Source organism: Lissotriton vulgaris, chromosome 10 (genome assembly GCF_964263255.1).
Source record: "Lissotriton vulgaris chromosome 10, aLisVul1.2, whole genome shotgun sequence".
In the NCBI taxonomy this organism is placed as follows: Eukaryota; Metazoa; Chordata; class Amphibia; order Caudata; family Salamandridae; genus Lissotriton; species Lissotriton vulgaris.
Genome location: NC_141698.1, coordinates 190,065,773 through 190,087,258, shown reverse-complemented (window position 1 = coordinate 190,087,258; position 21,486 = coordinate 190,065,773). Strand labels below are relative to the sequence as shown.

At 43.0% G+C, this 21,486-nt stretch overlaps 1 protein-coding gene across 1 annotated transcript in view; it reads left to right on the top strand.

Annotated features, from left to right (window-relative positions):
- Positions 1-21,486, top strand: part of TMC5 (transmembrane channel like 5) — a 757,208-nt gene that overhangs the window by 251,475 nt on the left and 484,247 nt on the right. Inside the window, exon 4 of the mRNA XM_086940869.1 lies at positions 1,378-1,488. Coding sequence (XP_086796995.1) covers positions 1,378-1,488 — 111 coding nt within the window. The remainder of the gene's footprint in view (positions 1-1,377; positions 1,489-21,486) is intronic.

The window sequence follows — 21,486 nt, the reverse complement described above, 5'->3', positions numbered from 1 at the left end:
TGAATGGTGCCGCGCAATAGAAAAGGATTCCACATGAGTGAGTCAGATGCATAATTCGGACAGCTGTATCGCCTCGGTCTCAGAAAGTTGAAACAGTTGTCGAAATCTGACTTCGGGGGGCCGTAGCGGGCCCCCCTTCACCTAGAACCCTCCGAATTGGCCACAAGGGCGTGCGCATGGGTCCCACCGATCCAAGCATGTACAGTGTGGAGGGCAACATGGGGTGGCCTCTACAGGGTGTACGCTTTTCCCCACCCATGGGAGCCTGTGTACACCTCGGTACACAGGCTCCCATAGAGTTCAATGGGAGTCTGACCAAACTGAGTTTGTCTGCATATAGCTGCATCATACTCGTTCGGTCGGAATAGCACAGCGCGATTCCATAGGAAAGCTCCCTGGATTAGAGTTGTACGAAGGGCTTTCCTAGCAAGATCGTAATCAGGCCCTTAGTTATTAACCATTCTGCTTTGTTATATGTATCATTGGTTGGTAACAGCTGAGCCATGTACAAGAAAGTAAGCTAAATTTATGCGCCAGCAACTCTGTTCTTTTAGGCCATAGACTTTCTTCTGCCACCATTGCGCGGCCTACAATAAGATCTCAATTTCAGCGAAAAAATACAAATGTCCAATTAAAATGTAGGAAATGAGGTTAACACCGATGCAGGTGTGAGTATGTTTGCCACAAGAGTAGGGCCATAAGCTACACTCTATATGAGTTTCAGGTTTTAAATTGTGTAATAGAGTTTACAGTGCTTTCATCATGGCATTAGTATTCCTCTGTTTAGGCATAAGAAATGCCTATGAGCTGGGCATGCCATAGATCTTGGTAAGTAGTCATTTTAATTTGGTGCAGGTTCCTACTAACTGCTTGAGAACGTAGGCAGTGACCTACTGGTCTGAAAGCTGATTCTGTTCGAACACTAGGAGAGGTGCACGACAACTTATCTTTGATTCATGTGAATTTTATATTGCATTTCAAAGTACTTTATCTTAGGTTAAAGTTGTTCTAAATATTGGGTGCCAATTTAGAGTGTTACCAACTGTTGAAGAATGATTTAAAATCTTAGGGAACGCACAAAAAACTTTTTTATTATTGCTTTTTGTTGTCCTTTGTTGTACTTTTAGAATTGACATTGTTATGGTTTTAATTAACTGAAACAATAAAATATTGAATTGAACTGGGTGCCACAAAGTCAGATAAATGGAAAAACAATATTATGTATAGCTAGCCATCATGTGTGCAACTGGAAATATTTTCATACTAAAAGTAAATATGCCTCTTTTCACTTTTGTTGGCTAACAAATTAAACAGATGTGTTTTTCTTTGCAAGTACTGGAGAAGCAATGTTTCATCTAAATATGATCTTCTCTATAGACAATCCCGCATTTGACAGTGAAACAGAATATGCAGACAGACCTACTTCCATCAGTTATGGCCAGGATGGATATACCAAATCCAACTCCGAACGACACACTGAAGTTGATGGTAAGATTGCAATTTTCCAACACTGTGGATCCAACTAACTTACCAATAAAATAATTTAAGGGCACATATAAATGTATTGCAGAATGTTCTTTCAGCAATTGACTAGAAATATAGATATATGTACTAAATGATATCCAATATTAATCATTCATGGATCAATGCTTTGCTGTGTTGTTTTAAATAAAATGGGTATTAGTTACTACAAAGGTATTGACAAAATTGTATAGGGAAATATACATGTTGACCAACATGCTTGTTGGTCTTTAATTCCCAGCCAGTTTCACAATTTTAAACTCCATAATTAAAAACACAGTCAAAGTTGTCTCATCTTTTGGAGATCCTGCATTAAATTAGTCTACTGGTAAAAGTACAAGCATCACACCCATTATTCTGCTGTTTCCTTGATGGCCACAATGAAATGACTTATTATTTGTATCCTTCAAACATTTTATTAAGAACTACACTGCATCTTAACAGACATTATACATTATCAGGTAGTATAGCCTTCAACATTCTCACTTAAAAAAAGAAACAACATGATGATTGGATCATTTACACAGTACAAATTTGAAGAATCATGCTATGTAATTTCACATTTTAACACAGAATTGAAATCCATTCTCAAACCTTTAACTTCCCTCACTTGCTATCACCACCCATTACCCATTCAGCATATTCTGATTCAATCCAATCCAATCCAATGCAATCTTTCTTTATTTCGGTCCATGGACCATAAATGAACATTCACAACACATACAGTATATAAAAAGCTAAAACCCAGCTAAAACTGCTAAAAAATTTGAAAGGGTCAAATTTAAGATAGCAAGAGACTCGGTAGCGATTTATAATCAGATCATGAAACTTTGTGATACTTCTTTTTTTCATACAGATTTACCACTATGGGACAATCCAGGATTACCAGGCATTTTTAATGATAAAGTTGGTAGAGATTGGGCCAGTTATGGGATCAAGATACTGGGAGACCTTTATGGTTCTGATGGTTTTCTTCAGTTTTCAACCTTACAACTGCTTTATAAGTTGCCTGGGGAAATGCTATACAAATATATACAAGTCAGGGACTACTTAATACGAAAAATTAAGCTAAATAAATCACAAGCTCGGATTTGTGGGACTTCTTATATAGTACAAAAAAGAAATCTTTAATTAGCTCTGGATACAAACTCCTAAGCCAACATAACATGGATGATTGCCCGAGATTGGCACAAAAATGGACTACAGAATTGGGAACAAATGTGACACCACAGAACATATCTAGCGCTTTGGTTAATATTAATAAAATAGACCACTCTTCGAGCTTAAAGCTTCAACTATACAGGACGGTCAACCAACTCTATTATACCTCGCAGAAAATCTCCAAATGGTCACAAAATAGTGATCCTATTAAATGCCCTAAATGCGATCTGGTGGCAGCAGATCTCATTCATATGATCTATTTGTGCCCTATGCTGGCTTCATTCTGGCAAGAAATAGAAAATTTCCTAATTCAAAAACAACTAATCTACTCCCCACTTACTGCACCTATGGTCTTACTTGCTTTAAATACGAGAAGTAACAACCATACAGGCTGGTTAAACATAGCACTATCTTGTGCTAGACTGGTGGTTGCTAGAGCATGGATTTCACCGAATCCACCATGTAGGACAGAATGGTTAACCTTAATCCATGAAATATACTCTATGGAAAAGGCTCTTGCTAAGAATAGTAGCCGAAAGGCAGCAGAAAGAATGGAAAGGATATGGACCAATTTTGTATAACTTTTATAGGATGTAAGATGAATGGTTAGGGTCTTTGTACTTTGAAGATTGAAAGCTTTTTGCTTACTATTGATTTCTTATATATTGTATATATTTTTTATATCTTAGTATTTCTGTCAGGCTGATGCGCTATCATGTGTAAGAATACGATGTTTTACTTTGCATATTTTGTATACTGGATTTCTCCCTGAAATCACTCAAAAATTTGTTTTGATATAATGTTTTTTTTTCTTGGTATGACATGCTTGCCAAAATAAAAAGCAATAAACTAAAAAATAAAAAATAAAAAAACAGCTAAAACAGGCTAAAATTGTTACAATAACCATTATAAAGCAATCCGTATTAGATCCATTGCTGGTTCCTAGAAAAGCCTTTCGTGCCCACCACATGGAACTTAAGAAACAGGATACAGCATAAACAATTGGCATTTGTGAGTTATATTTGAGGAGCCTAAATGCTTCTTCATGGCATTGTGTACCTAAGTTCCCTGCACAATTGTACCAACCATCTTTGGTGCATTTTTTGATATCCAGAACAGGAAAAGAATAAGTGAAGTTCGGTCTCCTCTCCCCTACTGCATGCTGGGTACCACCCAATCAAAACTGCCAGACCATTTGTTAGTAAATGCACACAGAGTGAAAGAGCCATGACTGAATTGTACATATAATTTCCTAGCTAGGACTGGTTATATTTCATCTAAGCTTGGCTCCAGATTATACATATCCTTTATTACCAAAAAATGTCTGTAAGAGAACAAGTGGCAGAGTTTTCATAGAGTTGGGCGAGTTTTCCCTCCCTGTAGCTGCTAACTAGTTGTTTGCGTGAAATTGCAGCACAAGCTATCTCCGGGTTGCTCCATAGGGTGTCTTTACCCATAATATGGAGACCTTCCTTGATGCGTGTGAACCAAGCCAGTTTACCTGTACCGGGAAAACCCAGTATATCTTGTAGCTCAGATCTATATTCGGCCAGTTCTGGGGTTACCCATAGACGCCGCCAAAATAACATGGGTCTACAACCAATTTCCTCTGCAATGGGTCCCACCCCTAGATCCAAACGCAGTGGAACTAGTGGGGAACTTACCGGAAGACCAGACAGCTGTCTAAGGAAGCTTTTATCGGTTTTAATTTTTTTGGTGTTATGGAGACAATACTCCCGGAGTTCAGCCCCATACAAAGCAGCACTCCTGAATTGGGTTTTATGTATCTCTATAACCAGTCCTACAGGCTTATGAAAAGAGTTTCTGTATATCTTGGCCAGCCCGCAAGCGGTCTGGGCCAACTTTAGGCTAGGCTTATCCGCTTGAGACCCCCAGTCCATTTTTTCTGTTAGGGTGAGACCTAAATAGGCAAAAATAGATACCTGCTCCAGTTGGATACCATTCATTTGTGGGTTGGGGCGAGTTGAGCGAGCAGGTTTGACAACCATATATTTTGTCTTTTGTAGGTTGACCGCCAACCCCCTAGTTCTGCATAAGTTGCAGAACCCGTCAAGGATTCTCTGGATGCCCATCTGAGATTTTGAACATAGGAGGGTGTCATCTGCAAGTGACAAGAGCAGGACAAGAGAATAGCATGTGTTCTATTCCAGCCGCAGCAGTATTACATTTAACGCACATAGATTTATCTGATATCGAGTTACCTTGCGCCCAGCTTGATATTTTTTGTGGCGTGTAGTACAGCTCAGTGATTGTCCTATATAGTTGCATTTTGAGATTAGAAGAATGAACTATATCACCTAAATGAGTTAGGGCGTTTCCAATCTGTACTGAATTTATATTTAGATTCAATCTACGGGACCATTTGGCTGCGATTTGGGTTGTATTTTCTCCCTTATCCTTAATAAGCCATTGATATCCCAATTTGATTAACGATTTTGTTTTATCAGAATAAATACCCTCAAGAATATCAGATTGTTTAATTTCCGTTATTCTCAATTTATTACAGAAAAAATCTCTCAATTGTCTATATTTAAAGTGCATATCATCCGTAAGCCCGTTTGTAATTTTTAAATTCTCAAAATCAATCAAACCATTAGTACCGAAAAGGTCTCCTAGTGTATTTATATCATGTCTTATCCACCAATTCCCCGAACCGTCCGAAAATATTCCCGGGAGGCCAGGATTATTCCATAGTCTAAGTTCGGCGTTGAAAAATGAGCTGTTACTAATGTGCAGAATTTTGTCCCAGATTCTTATAGCATGTTTTGCAGTCTTAAATTTTACTCTTTTAAAGTAGTTTGGATCATGGACCCGTAATAGAAATTGATTTGAGTCAGCCCCTAACATATACTGATGGAAAAATAAAGAAGGAGTATTTTTTAATAAGCTCCTAATGCGTAAAAGAAAGGTAGCTAGAAAATAAAGGCTAAAATCCGGAAAGGTAAGTCCCCCTTTAGAAATTGGTAGTGTCAAGAATTTAACCGCCCTTCGTGCCTTTTTATACCCCCAAATAAAACTACTACAAATGCCATCCAACTTTCTAAAAAAAAGCTTATTTGGTTGTAGCGGTATGGCTCTACACAAATACAGCAACTTGGGTAGAATTTTCATCTTAATCAGATTAAGTCTCCCTAACAGACTCAGGGGTATTTTATGCCATTTTTTAAAGCTAGCAGCGGTTTCTTTAAGGAATGACTCATAGTTTAATTCCACAATTTTCCCCACTTCAGCAGTAAGTTTAATACCTAAGTATACGGCTTCTTTGCAGGTTTCATAAGCGCGTGTAGCCGGGGTATGATTGAGTATAATTTGGGTTTTGTTCACATTTAGTTTATACCCAGAGATTTTCCCATAATTTTGTGCTTCTTTTACAATTGCTGGCATAGCTTTATTAACATCCGATGTATATATTGCTATATCGTCCGCGAAGGCGGTTAATTTGAGAGTTATTTCCCCATGGTATACTGGTATTATATTGATTTGGTCGTTTAAAGCATTTAAAAAAGGTTCTAAAGAAAGGGCGAACAGTAGTGGGGAGAGGGGGCATCCTTGCCTTGTACCTCTTGCTATCTTAAAATTAGCTGAATCTATGCCTCCATAGCTAATCACCGCCCGTGGTTCGTCATAAATTGACCTAACCCAATCTAAATAGGAGCCATTTATACCCATTTTGCTTAATACTGTCCACAGATATTCCCACCCCACTCGGTCGAATGCTTTTTCAGCATCTAACATTATCATACCGAGTGGGGTGTTTGTGGTTTCTGCTACATCAAAAGCTGTTATTGAAGTATTTACATGCAAAGTGGTATCTCTACCACTACAAAGCCATGCTGTTGGGGATTAACAATATCAGGCATATAGGGAGCTAACCGATAAGCTAAAATTTTAGCAAAGATTTTCACGTCCGAGTTAAGTAGAGATATGGGCCGATACGAACCACACTCTTTTTCAGGTTTTCCCTTTTTCAGAAAGAATATAATTTTGGCAATTTTCCAAGAAGAAGGTGCTTGTTTAGAAACAATAATTGAATTAATCACCTTTTGTAGTAATGGTAACAATTCTTGAGAGCAAAGTTTATATAGTTCACCTGGTATACTATCTTCACCAACCGCCTTTCCTACTGGTAGATGGTCAATAGCAAGTTTTATCTCCTCAGTGGTAATATTAGAGTTTAATTGTTGAAGTACTTCAAGATTTAGAACTCGAGGTGGTCTTAAGTGCTGATCAAGATATTTTACTATCTCTATTTTATTTGGTATCTCCTCTGGTGTGTACAGTTGTTGGTAAAATTTAACAAATTGATTAAGTATTTGATCCTCTCGTCCATATATCACTGAATCTGATCCAATTATTTCCTTAATTTTGGTTTTCGCTTTTCTATCCGCAGTTTTAAAGGCCAATATTTTACCAATACAATCACCACCTTCATATTGATCTAATTTGTATTTTTGTAGTTTTACTGCGTACCTTTCTCTCAACGTTTTTTTAAGTCCTGCTTGTAATTCAGCCAATTGTGCTCTAAGCAACTCGATATTATTTGTTGAGTGCAATGTTGCCTCAGCCAGTTGCTCTTCCAGGTCTAATAATTTAGATGTCATGCTTTTATTCTTATTGCGACTTTCTGCATTGAGCCTGAATACATACTGCTGGACAAACCCCCTAATACTACACTTACAAGTGTCCCATACAGTATTAATACTAGCTGAGTTAACATTTAGTGGAATAAACTCCTGTATATGTTTTTTAAGTAATGAAATAAATGTTAGATCAGCTAATAAGTGTCTGGGAAAAGTGAACTTTCGTGGTTTTTTATTTTGACTTTCTGCTCTTGTCACTTTCTGGAATCGAATATCCTATCATCTTCGATTTAACCAGATAAATACACCGGATCTTACAGTACAAATGGTTTTACTAGACATCCAAGATAGTAAATGTCCCAATAAGGATCTTTTAACGATTTTGTTAGCATGTGCAAGATTAACAGTAGCTAGGGTATGGATATCTAAAGAACCCCCTAAAGTTGCGGATTTATTATCATTGGTTCACGAAATTAGAACTATGGAGTTTTCTTTAGCTAAACTTAGAGGTCCAAAAGCCCTTCTGAGAAAAGAAAGGATATGGAAGCATTTTTTTGAAGGGCAAGAAAGGTGATTAGGCCTATACTCACTGTGTTCTGCTGCTTTAGTAGCTTATTATTTCAAGGGTAGAGCTAACATGAAGTTTAGATTGCATTATATTTTGTATTGTTTCCACTCCTCTATTCTATGTCTGTACCTGTTGTATATATATGTTTTGTATGGAATTGAAATGTAATGATTTTTTTCTTTGTCACTTCTTGCAACAAAATAAAAATTAAAAAAAAAAATAAAGGAGGGTGTCATCTGCAAACATCATTGCTGGGATTAGCTTATGTGCTAACTTAGGGGCATCTATGTCCTTCAGTCTGCTCAGCACATCTACCAGTCTGTTGATGTAAATTTAGAACAGTATAGGGGCAAGAACACAACCCTTTCTAACTCCTCTGTTAATTGGAATAGGTGGAGTGAGTGCCCCGTGCTTCCCAAACCTAATTTGGGCATCGTTGCCATAATGCAGTCTTCTGAACATGTTCAGGAGATAGTGTGGAATTCCAAGGTCGCTCAGGACCACCCAGAGGGCATCTTTAGGGACCACATCAAAGGCACTTTTGAGATCCACAAAGATCAAATAAAGATTACCACCTTCCAAATACACTGATTTCCAGTAGAGGAGTTGGAGCCTAAACATTTGCTTGATAGTGGATGTTTTTCCCCTGAAGCCAGCTTGTAAAGGGCTCATGACCTTGTGTTCTTCCAACCAGGTCTGTAGATTGATCCAGTAGTATCCTGGCAAAAACTTTCTTCGATACATCGATCAAACTGACCGTACTGTAGTTGATGGGTAATGAGAGCGACCCTTTTATGTATACTGGAAGAATCTCAGCTTCTGCCCATGTTGCAGGGAGTGCCATCCCTTTTAAAATGCTGAAGCTTAAGGAGTTAGGTCCTGGGACGTGGGAGGAGCTGGACCATATCACATTCGATTAATATACAACTTGCCCCTCACACACTTCTTTGTTGCTTGATAATACAAGCACATAAATCAGGACTACTTCTGATTATGTGGGTTTATTTAGTTTCACCCTTTACTTTTTTTCATTCAAATACAAAAGTGGATCTCTATTGCATGTATGAGAAACACACGAAACATATAATACTTAATAACAAATATGAAAATCATGAATGACAATACATTAATTTCAAAACATTAAATCCAACATAAATGAAACAACACATTGCACATTGTTTTCTTTTGCGGCAAATGTTCAGAAGTTTTTTAAACAATAATGCCTATATCAAAAATGATGATTTTCATAGAATCATTGAAGGACAAAGAGTCTGCAAGAGGGCTAATAGGTACAAATCAATAAATGTAATATCGCAGTGAGTCCTGTGCACTTTGTAGCCTTCTTGGTGCCGACGCGCTTCAAACCCGTTAACTCAATAAACGGAGTCTCATCAGGGCCTTGTCACTTCTATCCTTTCTATATCTGTAACTCTGCGTGTAGCCGGATCCAAAAGGTTCAACAGCCTTCTTACTTTTTCTGTGTCTCTGGATACTCTATTTGTGGCATCCCTGCTCTTGGAGTCTCTCTCCGTTTCCTCCTTATTCTCTTCTGTGCTCTGTTAGTGTTTTACTTCTGGGGGTTAGTGCTCGGTATGATTTGTCCTTCCTTAGAGGGCGACGTCCCTCGACGGACGTGGAACTGATCTCTTGGCAATGCGGCACCGTTACTCCTCAGTCTTTTATAAAAAGGAATTCTGCATAGAAAGATCCAGCAGTCTTTAGCACACAGTCGGAAATACGGAGCGAAACGCGTCGGCACCAAGAAGGCTACAAAGTGCACAGGACTCACTGCGATATTACATTTATTGATTTGTGCAATGTGTTGTTTCATTTATGTTGGATTTAATGTTTTGAAATTAATGTATTGTCATTCATGATTTTCATATTTGTTATTAAGTGTTATATGTTTCGTGTGTTTCTCATACATGCAATAGAGATCCACTTTTGTATTTGAATGAAAAAAAGTAAAGGGTGAAACTAAATAAACCCACATAATCCGAAGTAGTCCTGATTTATGTGCTTGTATTATCAAGCAACAAAGAAGTGTGTGAGGGGCAAGTTGTATATTAATTGAATCCCTTTTAAAATATCATTGAAGAGCACCCACAAATAGGGACCCCAGATGTTAGGCTCAACACGAAAAAGATCCCCATGTATCTTGTCCAATCCTGGGGCTTTACCAGGAGCTATTCTTCTTACAGCTCCGGTAACTTCTACCTAGGTTAACTCAGGGGTAATGGCTGGGTTGCTAAGAACTGAATACTAGCCTCAGCCTCAAGGGGAGCTTAAAGGGCCTGGAAATGCTCTTTCCTACTATCAGCCGCTATGTTAGGCTGTTGTTACGATATTCCAGAATGCTTTCATGTCCTTGGCCGCTAAGGCCTGTTTCAGGGTTGTCCATTGGTCAATTACCCAAGATTGTTTTGCAAGTGCCATAGTATCTTTATAGTGGACCCTCACTGTTTTTATTTGGGTTCCACTCTTGGATTTCATAGCCACTATTAATGCCCTCTTTGCCTCCCGACAGCTACCACTAAACTAGGACTGCTTTACTTTTGTCCTGCCCCTGTGGGCACCCAATGGCAAAAATATATCGCCAATTTGGCGGTCATGGCCTCATGGATCTTAGCAACATCTGTTAGAGATGCGACAATGCCGTCTGCTGTTAAGAACTTGACTAGTTCCAAACAAGTGGGTATGATAGTTTTTTTAAAAGGGCAATTCTTTTGGGCGAGTGTTCAACCACACCCACCTTACTTTCCGCCTACCATTGGTGAGTGTTAGTCTATTATCTGTTGTTGGGGGTGGATCAGGATTTCCCCCAGTAACTGGGAACAGCAGCTCCAGAGTTAGGGCATTATGATCGCTGTCATGTTGTGGCAAGACAGTGAAGTCCTCAACCCTATCCCACATCCTGGTTTGTACCAGGATGTAGTCTATGGTGAACGAGTGACCAGCCCTATTAAAACTAAACCTCCCAGGAGTGTCAGAACTGGTTCGGCCATTGCAGGCTCGCAGAGAGTGTTTTAGGGTAAACAATTTGATCTGGAGAGCCAGTGGTGTCCAATCCCCGATTGGCGGATGTTAGACTCAGGGATGGCCCAAAGCGCATCCCTCTCTGTGGGTGGTGTATCGTTAAGATCTTTCATTGGCTCAAATTGCCAATTAAAATCGCCCCCTAAGACCACCAGAATATTACTGGGGAGACTGGAGATTAGGCCATCTAGTTGGTCTAGGGTCGGGGATTCTTGGCCGATCCTCACAGGCCTAGAATACACGTTAACTTGGACTAGTTTAAGATTTGTTGAGAAAGTTAACATGATACACAGAATGTCATCAGAATGATACTCTACCAGAGTGGCCATGCATCCTAGATGGGAACCTACCCAGATACATAACACTCCACAGTGTCTACCCAGTCCCCGTGATATGGCAGGTATTTTGATGGTTGGAAACCCCACGCGCGGGTCTCCTCCTTTGCTCAGGTTTCCAGTAATGCGCATATGTCAAATAGGTCCACACAATCTCTCCAGTCAGGACCACTCAGTTTGCTCTTGAGGCCTACTACATTCCGCAATAGAACCCTATGTTTCTTCATTACTATTTGGTTAGCTAGACTGCCACCCAGGGTTTTAAGCTATAGCGGTTCTACTATCTCAGAAGACACACTGCGACACCCGCTCATATTACCAGCGAAAGCTTCAGGTGTCGCCCTATTTTTTTTATAACTACAGGCGTTTCTAGTACACCAGGCTTATGAAATTGGGCATATAAATTTATAGGGCTGGAATGGGCTTTTTCCGGTGACAATGTATTAAACTTAGAGTTTAATGTTACTGATGAACCTGAGAGATTGAACAGTGTGAGGGAATCAGTAGAACTAAAAGGCGCATTCACAGGATTATCTCTGGGACCCTGGCTAATGGGCCTAGACTTTTCAATGTTGGCATCCATTGCCGTACCCATTGGAACCTCTCTTGTTTGCGCCGTTTTAAGGTCCCTCCCTTCCCTGTGCAGAAAAACAGAGTCGTGTAACAAACTCAGCCACATGCCCCTCCCCATTACGGTCCCAGGACAGGTAATTTGCGGGTCGGAATTAGATTTTAATACAAGTCAATCAAATTCTGCAAGACCCCAAGTCTGTTTGTCACAGGCAGATTAAATATTTGAGGTCTCGTGTATTGGTACCCAATACCCAACAGTGCCTGGTTCTGATACCAGTCATCCTGTGGTCTTCTGTTTCTTGCCCTGGTTTGGATCAATGATCTAGGGATTTAGAAGTAAATGAGCGAGAGTAACCTAATTAAGGTACCTGATCCTGGACTGGATGATTCAGTTGCAAGAGGTGTTGTACAATCTGTGGGTTTTTAAAATTAAATATGACACAATCCCCACATTGATCTTTGGGCCTGTTTCCCACCCAGCTAAACCTGAGGGTCATAAGGATTTTGTTTGCATAGGAGTAAGCGAACTGCTGATATCTAGCCAGCCAGTGCAAACACTTATTTATGAGCTCTAGCTGGGTTTCCCTCTGGACCTCTTTATCTACAGGGACTCCTGCCAGAACAACAACATATGGAGTTGAAGCCAGGGGAAGGTGTATTGTTGGTAAATCGACCCCCCCAAGTTCTGATGCTCAGCTCTATCCATACTGTTGGTCAATGCACCTAAGGTTGGTAGCACCCGTTCCCCCTGCTTGAGTCCAGAGTCTGAGCTAGCGTTTGTCAAAGCTACGTTATTAGGGACCTCCTCACATGGTGCTTTGGGCCTTTCCATAGCCTCTGCAGTGCCACTAGGTATGTGACCAACAGGGTCAGTTTAGCTCGTTCTGAGTGTTGTAGGGATTACAAGGGTTTTTCATCTCTGTTGGTGCACAGGTTAGCCAGTTTATCAAGTCAGGCTAACACAGGGGCAAGCTCATCTCTCACAATGGTTCTGGTCTGTTCTCTAAGATCCTCCATTAAGGAGACCACCCATGGCGGAAATGCCGTATCCAGTTGTAGACTTTGGCCATTGTCAGGGACCTGGACCTGGTTAGTCAAGGTTCCCATGTCATTGGATTTTTCCTATTTTATCCCCACCCTTGTGGACTGTTTGGTTTTGTTAGTCTTGGCTATACCCTTGTTCTCACCCCCCACCCTCCGTGTAGATTGTTTGGGGTATGGTTCCCCCTTCGATATCTGGTGCTTGCAGGGACTACACCGGGGTTCTTTCCAGATCGGTATTCGTTGTGAGTGTGGCCGAGTCAGTCGGAGTACACCGGACTTCAGGGGTCAATGACAACCGGCGTTCGGTTAATTCTATCTTCGTAGCCACTAACCCCTGTGGCCCTCTGGAGCATCCAAACAATGGACATTTGTGGCAGAGGTAGGGGTATTAGTTGGGGCTGTGCTTGATGAGTGTCATTTGTAGTAAGCTCCCCCATTGTTTATGGTTTGTTGTGCCAATTACATATACAACCCGGCTCTGGTAGTTGCCACCATGACCACACAGAGATAAGGTGCGCTGGTTTGTGAGTGGAGACTCCAAAAGAAAGCAGTAGTACTGCTATGGCATACCGAGTTATATGAAACCGTCAAAGATACAGAAAAAGCACGTACCGGACGTCTTAGTGTCGTCCTCTCGATAATTGTTGTGGGGCCGACCCAAAGGAGCGCTGGGTTGTTGCTTAATATGATATGGGGGCCATGTAGATGACCCTGTGCAGGATCAGAGTACATCTGGCAGTCCGACAGTGATGGAGGCTCCCGCGCTTGGGGACGTCTCTTGCAGTTATATGATGCTTCTTCTGGCGCTCCTGTGCCGCGTCACCCCTCCCCCGCTGGTTTGAAGGAAATTCCAGCAGTCTGACAGTGATGAAGCATATTAGTTCCTCTTTCTGAGCAGGCCTCAGTCGTTAACCTCCTTTCCTTTTTTCGTGAACAGGGTGTCTCTGGGTATCTGCTGTGCAGACAGTAGGAATGGTGTAGGTCCAAGACTCTGAAGTGCATTGGCTGTATCTGTATGCTGTCTATCCTTGTCAATGTGTGGTCTCATATTCTCTGGAATCATGGGCTATCAGGACATATGAAATCTTTTTCCATAACAAAAACATTGCACAAGCTATGACTGTACATAAGAAATCTTGGCTGCTCAGGTTCCATTTTATTGAAATTAGTTGCTTTGTTGCATGTAAAAAATGTCCCAAAAGAAGCCTATCAGGAGCTGTAACCACTGCCTTTGAATTCTGCTAGCCTAATACCACTACCTCCGGTGTTTCCATTGGGTTCCTATTTTTAATACGACCAATATTAAAGAACAAAATGTCAGCTTTGTGCATCCCCATAACATGTGTAGTATTATGACCACTTCTGTTGCACATCTCAAACTAAGCCACATAATTAAGTAAAACAAAGACTAACTGGGGTATTGAATAATTCCCTGACCACTCAGCACTTAATAGTCTGAACTAAACCAGTTTAGACTAGAGCCAGACTTTCACTGCATTTCCAAACATCCATTCCTACAGCTCAAAGTAAAGTCCTTACTCACCCCACTCTCTGATCAATCCGCACTCAATCCCATCTCAGAACAATCCACACTGCAGATCTAGCAGATTGGTTAGTTCTACATCAGAAAAGTAATTGAAAACACCAAGCAAACTTGGGTATTGTATGACAGGTAGAAGGAGAGGATAGGCAGCAGAAGGTAGTGGAAAAGAAAGTTTTGAAAAAGGAGAAACAAGAATTATAAGAAGATTTTATATGCAAAACAAAGTTTACACAAGTACGTTTTACAATTTTTTTGCAAAATTGAACAAGGTCTTCTCTTTATCCCAGGTCTCCAGGTTGGGAATTCCAGAATGATAGGGGGTACCTGAGAAGCATTGGGTGCAACAGAGTGTTTATTGAACTTCTTTACTATGAGTCTGAAAATAGTTCTGCAAATGGGGCTTTTACTTTCCCAAAGCCAACACAAGGAGATGATGGACGGAGTGCTGAAACTTTTCAGACACTCACCCCCAGTCACATATCTGGGTTGAATCTGTCATCATTATTTAGCTCACTTCGGCACCTCAGTTTAGTCCCAGCTATATGACAATCAGTCTTGACCCTGTGCCTCATGGGAACAGTCCAGCCCGAACTGCCAAGGCAGCTCTTCCCTGAACCGGAAGCAAGCATCCTGGGACCGGTTTCTGGGTAACACCCTTTATCAGCCAGGATAGCTTGAATCCAGTGGCAAAGTGAGCAGGGGACCCATGTCTAGGCATATCCTGACAACTTAGGGTGAATAAAGCAAACACAAAGAGATGATGGACGGAGTGCCCACAGTCACAGATTTGGGTTGAATCCATCATCATTCTTTAGCTCACTTCGCCACCTCAGTTCAGACCAGGCTATATGCAAATCAGTCTTGACCCTATGCCTGAAAACAATGAGCTGGAATCATAGGAGAAACGCTGAAGCTAAAAGCAAACAATTGTGTGAGAAGTTGGCCTGATATATGATGTTTCCAACTCTGGAACCACCTTGTATCAGTCCAAACAATCCCTTATGGTGCCTGGTTGTAAGTCAACCTTATAGACAAGCTATCCTAGGGGTAGCATGGACTAAGCAGCCTGAAAGGCTAAACTCAAGAGGTCGTGTTAAGCGAGCTGTTTTACCAATCACAATCCTGTAATATCAAATGAAAGGACACCACACAAGTATATATTATAAAAATATATGTGTTTATTACTAAAATAATCCCCAGTACTCTTTATGAGCAAAGGGGCACAAGCGTTTAAACAAAAGCACAGTATAACATAGGAAAGTTGCACAATTATGGATGAGGGCGGGTGGCCACGCAAACCATATATTAAGAAAGTGGTATAAGAGATACCAATCGAACAGTGGTTAGGCCTAGGGCCTAGAGAATCGCTGGGAGCAGTCGGGACAAGCAATGCTGAAGTCGGGAAAAGCCCGCGGGATTCGGGTGCAGCGCTTAAAGCACACGCATGCACCAATGCAAAGTCAATGGTGCGTAAAAGTTACACAGTTAGAGTTTAAGGATACTTCCGCTCAACCTAGAAGAATAACAATTTAGACACAGACCCTAGAGGTGTGTACCAGTGTGGGAACACCGGCGTTGCTGAGTTACCTCACCCACAGGAAGCGGGTGCATAGGGTCGAAGTGACGTCGGGTTTCGTCACGCAGGTTGTTGGTGCTTGAAGCTGAAGATGCTGCAGGCGATGTGAAGGAGAAGTGTCCGGTGCGATCTAAGGGTGGATCAGAGTCGTAAAGTACCTGAAAGCAGAGGGGACAGAGTCTGGGTCACTCAGCAGTGACCAGGGTGGAACCAGGACGGGACCAGGCAATGTCGGGCGCAATCAGGTGGTTGTTGAGGAGCTTCTCTCCGCTGCCACGTGGGCTCTGGGACATCTGTGATGTCCAGGAGCGGGTCACGAGCTGTCCCACAAAGGTTCTCACCGTCGGCGCTGTCGGCTTCAAGATCGGAGCAAACAACACTTGGCAAGAGCAATCCACGCAGGACTGGAAGATTGCTTCTCACTCGGACCAGGAGGGTCAGAGCGGGTGCTCTTTTTTAGAGGAGCGGGTGCAAGTCTGGAGCAACCAGAATCACAAGTCGGATTTCAAATTTCGTCGGCACAGGGGCCACAAGCCAGCGGGCAAGTGACCGGGCCAACGCGTTGAGCCAAAAGAAGCAGAAGGGCCCCACGCAGCACTCGTCGAGTGTAGAGGGGTGGGCTTCGATGCAAAAGTGGCTCAGGGCTGGGGCTTCTCAAACCCCATTGTACAGCTTCGAGGGTCACTCGTGGGCTGCACGGTCAGCGTCTCGTGGTCTTTTCAAGATGGCGGGCCTCATGCTTCCGGTCGCCTCCAGGGGTCTCAGCTCTGCAGGGACTGTGGATCGGGATGTTACAAGGCAGGCAAGCTTGATCTCGTTGATCTCTGTCGCCTAAGTTCCGGCGGGAACTGCAACAAAGCAGACGTCGAGGTGCTGGATGGTGCCTGTTTGCACAGGGTGGTCACTCCTTGACCACAAGGGAGATTCTTCAGTCTTCTACGTTGAGTAGGATGTCGAGGGGTCCAGAGTTTTTTTTCAAATGTTTTATCAGGATAATCTGAGTGCGTTGGCACTGCTCCCATTCTTATACCAATCTAGGGGGCTGGATTACCTGCTAGGTCCCCTCCTATGGGTGGGACCCAGCAAGGGGGTGGATACACCCCTTTCCCTTTGATCCAGGACGCGCTGGGACTGGGGCTGGTGTGCCCCAGAACCGGTTTGGCCGGATTATGCAAAGGGAAGCCTTGTGCTCCCCAGGCAGTGTCTGGTTTCTTTCAAACCTCCCTGCTACAAGCCACTATCTCCTGACTGGGGTGGTGTAACACCTCCCTGCGACAGTAAAGCCTTTGTCCAGGCCTCCTCGGCTGAGTTTAGGTCAGCAGCAGGAGGTCAGACTTGTGTCTGTGGCAGAAGCATCCATTTTGTGGATCTGAGGCTCTTTTAAAAATCAACCGCGTTTCAGTAAAGTAACATGTCTTCTCCCTCTAGAGAGGTGGATTGCTATCGCCGCCGACAGGACTGTCGAGGGGATAGTATTCCAAATCGTATGACACCTTACATGACATGTTTTGATAACGCCAAACCAAAGTTGCTATATAACCACGAGGATTATAATGTACTTAATAGTATATGGTATGGCATTATCCCGGAACAGCTTAGGGAGTTGTTCCCGACAGCTGCAGACAGGCTCAGCTCATGCTGGAGCTCCATCTCACATTAAACCACGCACTCTGCCTTCAGGATTGATAAGGCCTTCCATATGAGTGGCTCACATGTTTATATGTGTCCAGATATAGGTTTAGATATAGGTATACCATATCTAAGCAAGGGGTGATTACACCAACTTGCCCCAGCTGAGTGATCAGCCAGTTGTGTCAATTTAAGAACCAGTCAGGGGTAGCAAAAGCTATGCTGCAGGTACTTGGTGGCACCTATGCCCTGAGCACCTATAGTACATGGTACAGAGACTGACAAGGAGTCCATTTCCAATTGGGTTATGTACCTATAGTACATGTATGTGAATTTAGAGAGAGAACAGCAGGCTGGGGGTCTGATTAGCAGGCCCACAGCCTCAGTAAGTCGAAAACCAGTGAAGCAAAAAGCAAAAATTGGGGTGACCATAGGATAGCAGACCCTACTCTCCTACACAACCCCCCGCCAAACGCAGGGACATTAAACTTAACCTTGACCAGGTAAGTCTTCATGTTCTAAGTGGAAGTACCTGGAGAGACCATCTGCATTACCATGGTCAGTCCATGGGCGGTGCTCCACTGTAAAGTCCATCCCCTGTAGAGAAATGGACCACCTGAGTAGTTTGGGGTTTTCACCCTTCATCTGATTTAGCCACAAGAGGGGCTTATGGTCTGTCTGAAATAGAAAGTGAGTACCAAACAAGTATGGCCTCAACTTCTTCAGGGCCCAAACCACAGCAAATGCCTCCCTCTCAATAGCTGGCCAACGTTTCTCCCTGGGGGTCAGCCTTCTGCTAATAAAAGCAATGGGCTGGTCTTGACCATCTGTATTCAGTTGTGAAAGCACAGCTCCCACCCCCAACTCAGAAGCATCTGTCTGTACAATGAACTGTTTGGAGTAGTCAGGACTCTTCAGGATAGGTGCAGAGCACATGGCCTTCTTCAGGTCATCAAATGCCTTTTGACAGCTAACTGTCCACTGAACCTTTTTGGACATCTTCTTGGATGTCAAGTCATTTAATGGTGTCACAATGGACCCATAGTTATTTACAAATTTTCTGTAATACCCAGTCAGGCCCAAGAAGGCTCTGACTTGTGTCTGGGTAGTTGGAGGAGCCCAGTCCTGTATGGTCTGGATCTTACTCTCCAATGGTTGAACGTGACCCCCACCTACTAGGTGGCCCAAGTACACAACCTTGCTCTGCCCTATCTGACACTTGGTAGCCTTGATAGTCAGGCCTGCCTTTTGCAGGGCCCCAGAACCTTCTTCAGGTGGATCAGGTGATCCTCCCAGGTGGAGCTAAAGACAGCAATATCATCTAGATATGCTGCACAAAAGTCATCCAACCCAGCAAGGACTTTATTCACCAACTTTTGGAAGGTGGCAGGTGTATTCTTCAAACCAAAGGGCATTACCACAAATTGATAAGGTCCACTAGGGGTAGAGAATGCTGTTTTGGCTTTTGACTCTTCAGCTAGTCTGATCTGCCAGTAGCCAGCTGTCAAATCAAATGTGCTCAGAAACTTGGCAGAAGCCAATTTATCAATGAGCTCATCTGCTCTTGGAATGGGATGTGCATCTGTCCTAGTGACAGCATTGAGACCTCTGTAGTCCACACAAAACCTCATTTCTCTCTTTCCATCTTTGGTATGAGGTTTTGACACCAGGACTACTGGGCTGGCCCATGGGCTCCCTGATGTCTCAATCACTCCAAGCTCTAACATCTTTTGCACCTCAGCCTTTATACAATCCCTGACACGATCAGGTTGCCTGTAGATTTTATTCTTCACAGGCAGACTGTCACCAGTGTTCACCTCATGACTGCACCAGTTAGTTTGACTGGGTGTGAGTGAAATCATGTATCTGTGGGCCTGCAACACCTGTCCGCTGTCCAACTGTTGCTGCTCAGTGAGGCTGCCTGCCAAGGCTACTCCATCAACTGAACCATCACCAGGGTTCTGGGAAAGCAGGTCTGGGAGAGGGTCACTCTCTTTCTCCTGATCCCCATCTGTGGCCATGAGCAAGCTCATTTCCCCCCTGTCCACAAATGCTTTCTTGTAACAGTCTTGTTGAATCTCTCCACACGCCCATTGCACTGTGGGTGATAGGGTGTGGTAAACTTGTAGTTTACTCCACACTCCTTCCACATTGCCTTTAAGCATCCAGACATGAAGTTGGTACCTCTGTCTGAAAGAACCTCCTTTGGAAAGCCCACTCTTGAGAAAACTGCAATGAGGGCTTTTGCCACAACAGGTGCTGTTGTGGTCCTCAGGGGAATTGCTTCTGGGTACCTGGTGACATGAGCCCCTACCACCAATATAAATCTGTGCCCAGGTGCTGTTTGAGGATCCATGGGACCCACAATGTCTATTCCAACTCTTTCAAAAGGTACCCCCACCACAGGTAGTGGTATCAGGGGGGCCTTTGTTGTGCCACCTGACTTACCACTGGCTTGGCAAGTGACACAGGAGCAACAAAACTCCTTGACATTTTCTGACATATGAGGCCAGTGAAAGTGAGGGACAAGCCTGTCCCAAGTCTTGTTCTGGCCTAAGTTTCCTGCAAGCGGAATATCATGGGCCAAGGTAAGAAGGAAGCCCCTAAATTTCTAAGGTATGGCCAACCTCCTGGTAGCACCAGGCTTTGGGTCTCTAGCCTCTGAATAAAGGAGCCCATCATCCCAATATACTTTATGGGTACCTTGAGCATTCCCTGCAACCTGTGGTAAATAAAATTACCGGGACTATTTTTCTATACATTAAATGACAATAAAGGATAGCTCAATAAATGAGAGGCAGAGTCAGTGGTATCTGAGTCATACGGGCTTTAATTAAGATTCTCGAGAACCGGGACATCGAGTTCCATCACCACTAAGGTTCAGGAAGGGACATTCAACATTTTATCAACATCGCACATTATATATAGTAAAACAGTATAATTGAAATGAATACAGTAGGCGTAACAAGTGAAAAGAGAGAGATAAGAACACATGTGCGTAACAGGAGGCGTGTAAGAGGGCGTACACGTAGGCGTGTATTGGAAACGTCACAGAAGTGTCATAGGTGGGTGGATGCATAGTGAAATTCTGCAGGGTCAGCAAAAACCTTTGGCATGGGTGCGAGCGCAACTGAGCATGACGTGGTATAGACGTGTAACTGGGGAAACTGGGGGGCTTGACTTTTAGCACTAGTAGAGGAGTCTGGTGTCTGGGATGTCAGAACGACCTGCACCTATAGCATATCTGGTATCTCATGTTTGGAGGATGTGTTGTCTGAAGTGTTGTCTGAAGTAAAAGGTCTCTTGGACAGAGGCCGTTCAATACCGAATGCTAATGCGTGCATACGTGTCTTGGTGCAATGCGCGGGGCCATGGGCCTACCATGGTAACGGGTTCTGTAAATCACTTGCAAGGAGGACAGGAAGGCCGGGCCCTTTGCTCTGCAGCCGGAAACATGTTTACCTATTTCACTAGACTGGAATGTGTTTTCGAGGAGGCTGAGCAGATAACTGTGGGCAAAATACTGTCTTGGCAGGCAGGCCAGGCCGAGCCGGGCACCGCTTCGCTGGGCAGGAAGTAAGGCAGAGGTCAGGGATGCATACCTAAACTGCAGTTTTCAGAGACAGAAGAGACTCGGAGCCTCACTTAAGAGCCTGGCTCGACTGAGCCAGAAAACGTGGAAAACGTGTGCTTCGTGTTATTTAAAAGTGCACCATGTAAAGACGTTGGCACCATAGGCCTAAAAGCCAAATTAACGTAGTTTTCTTGGAGGACTGAATAACTGACATGTTAACGTTGGACGCAAATGCATATGCGTCTTTATGGCATGCACGGGAAGGGAATTACATGACATACATGGAACATGGGTGCATGGATAGGGTGCGAGTGGGGGACACATT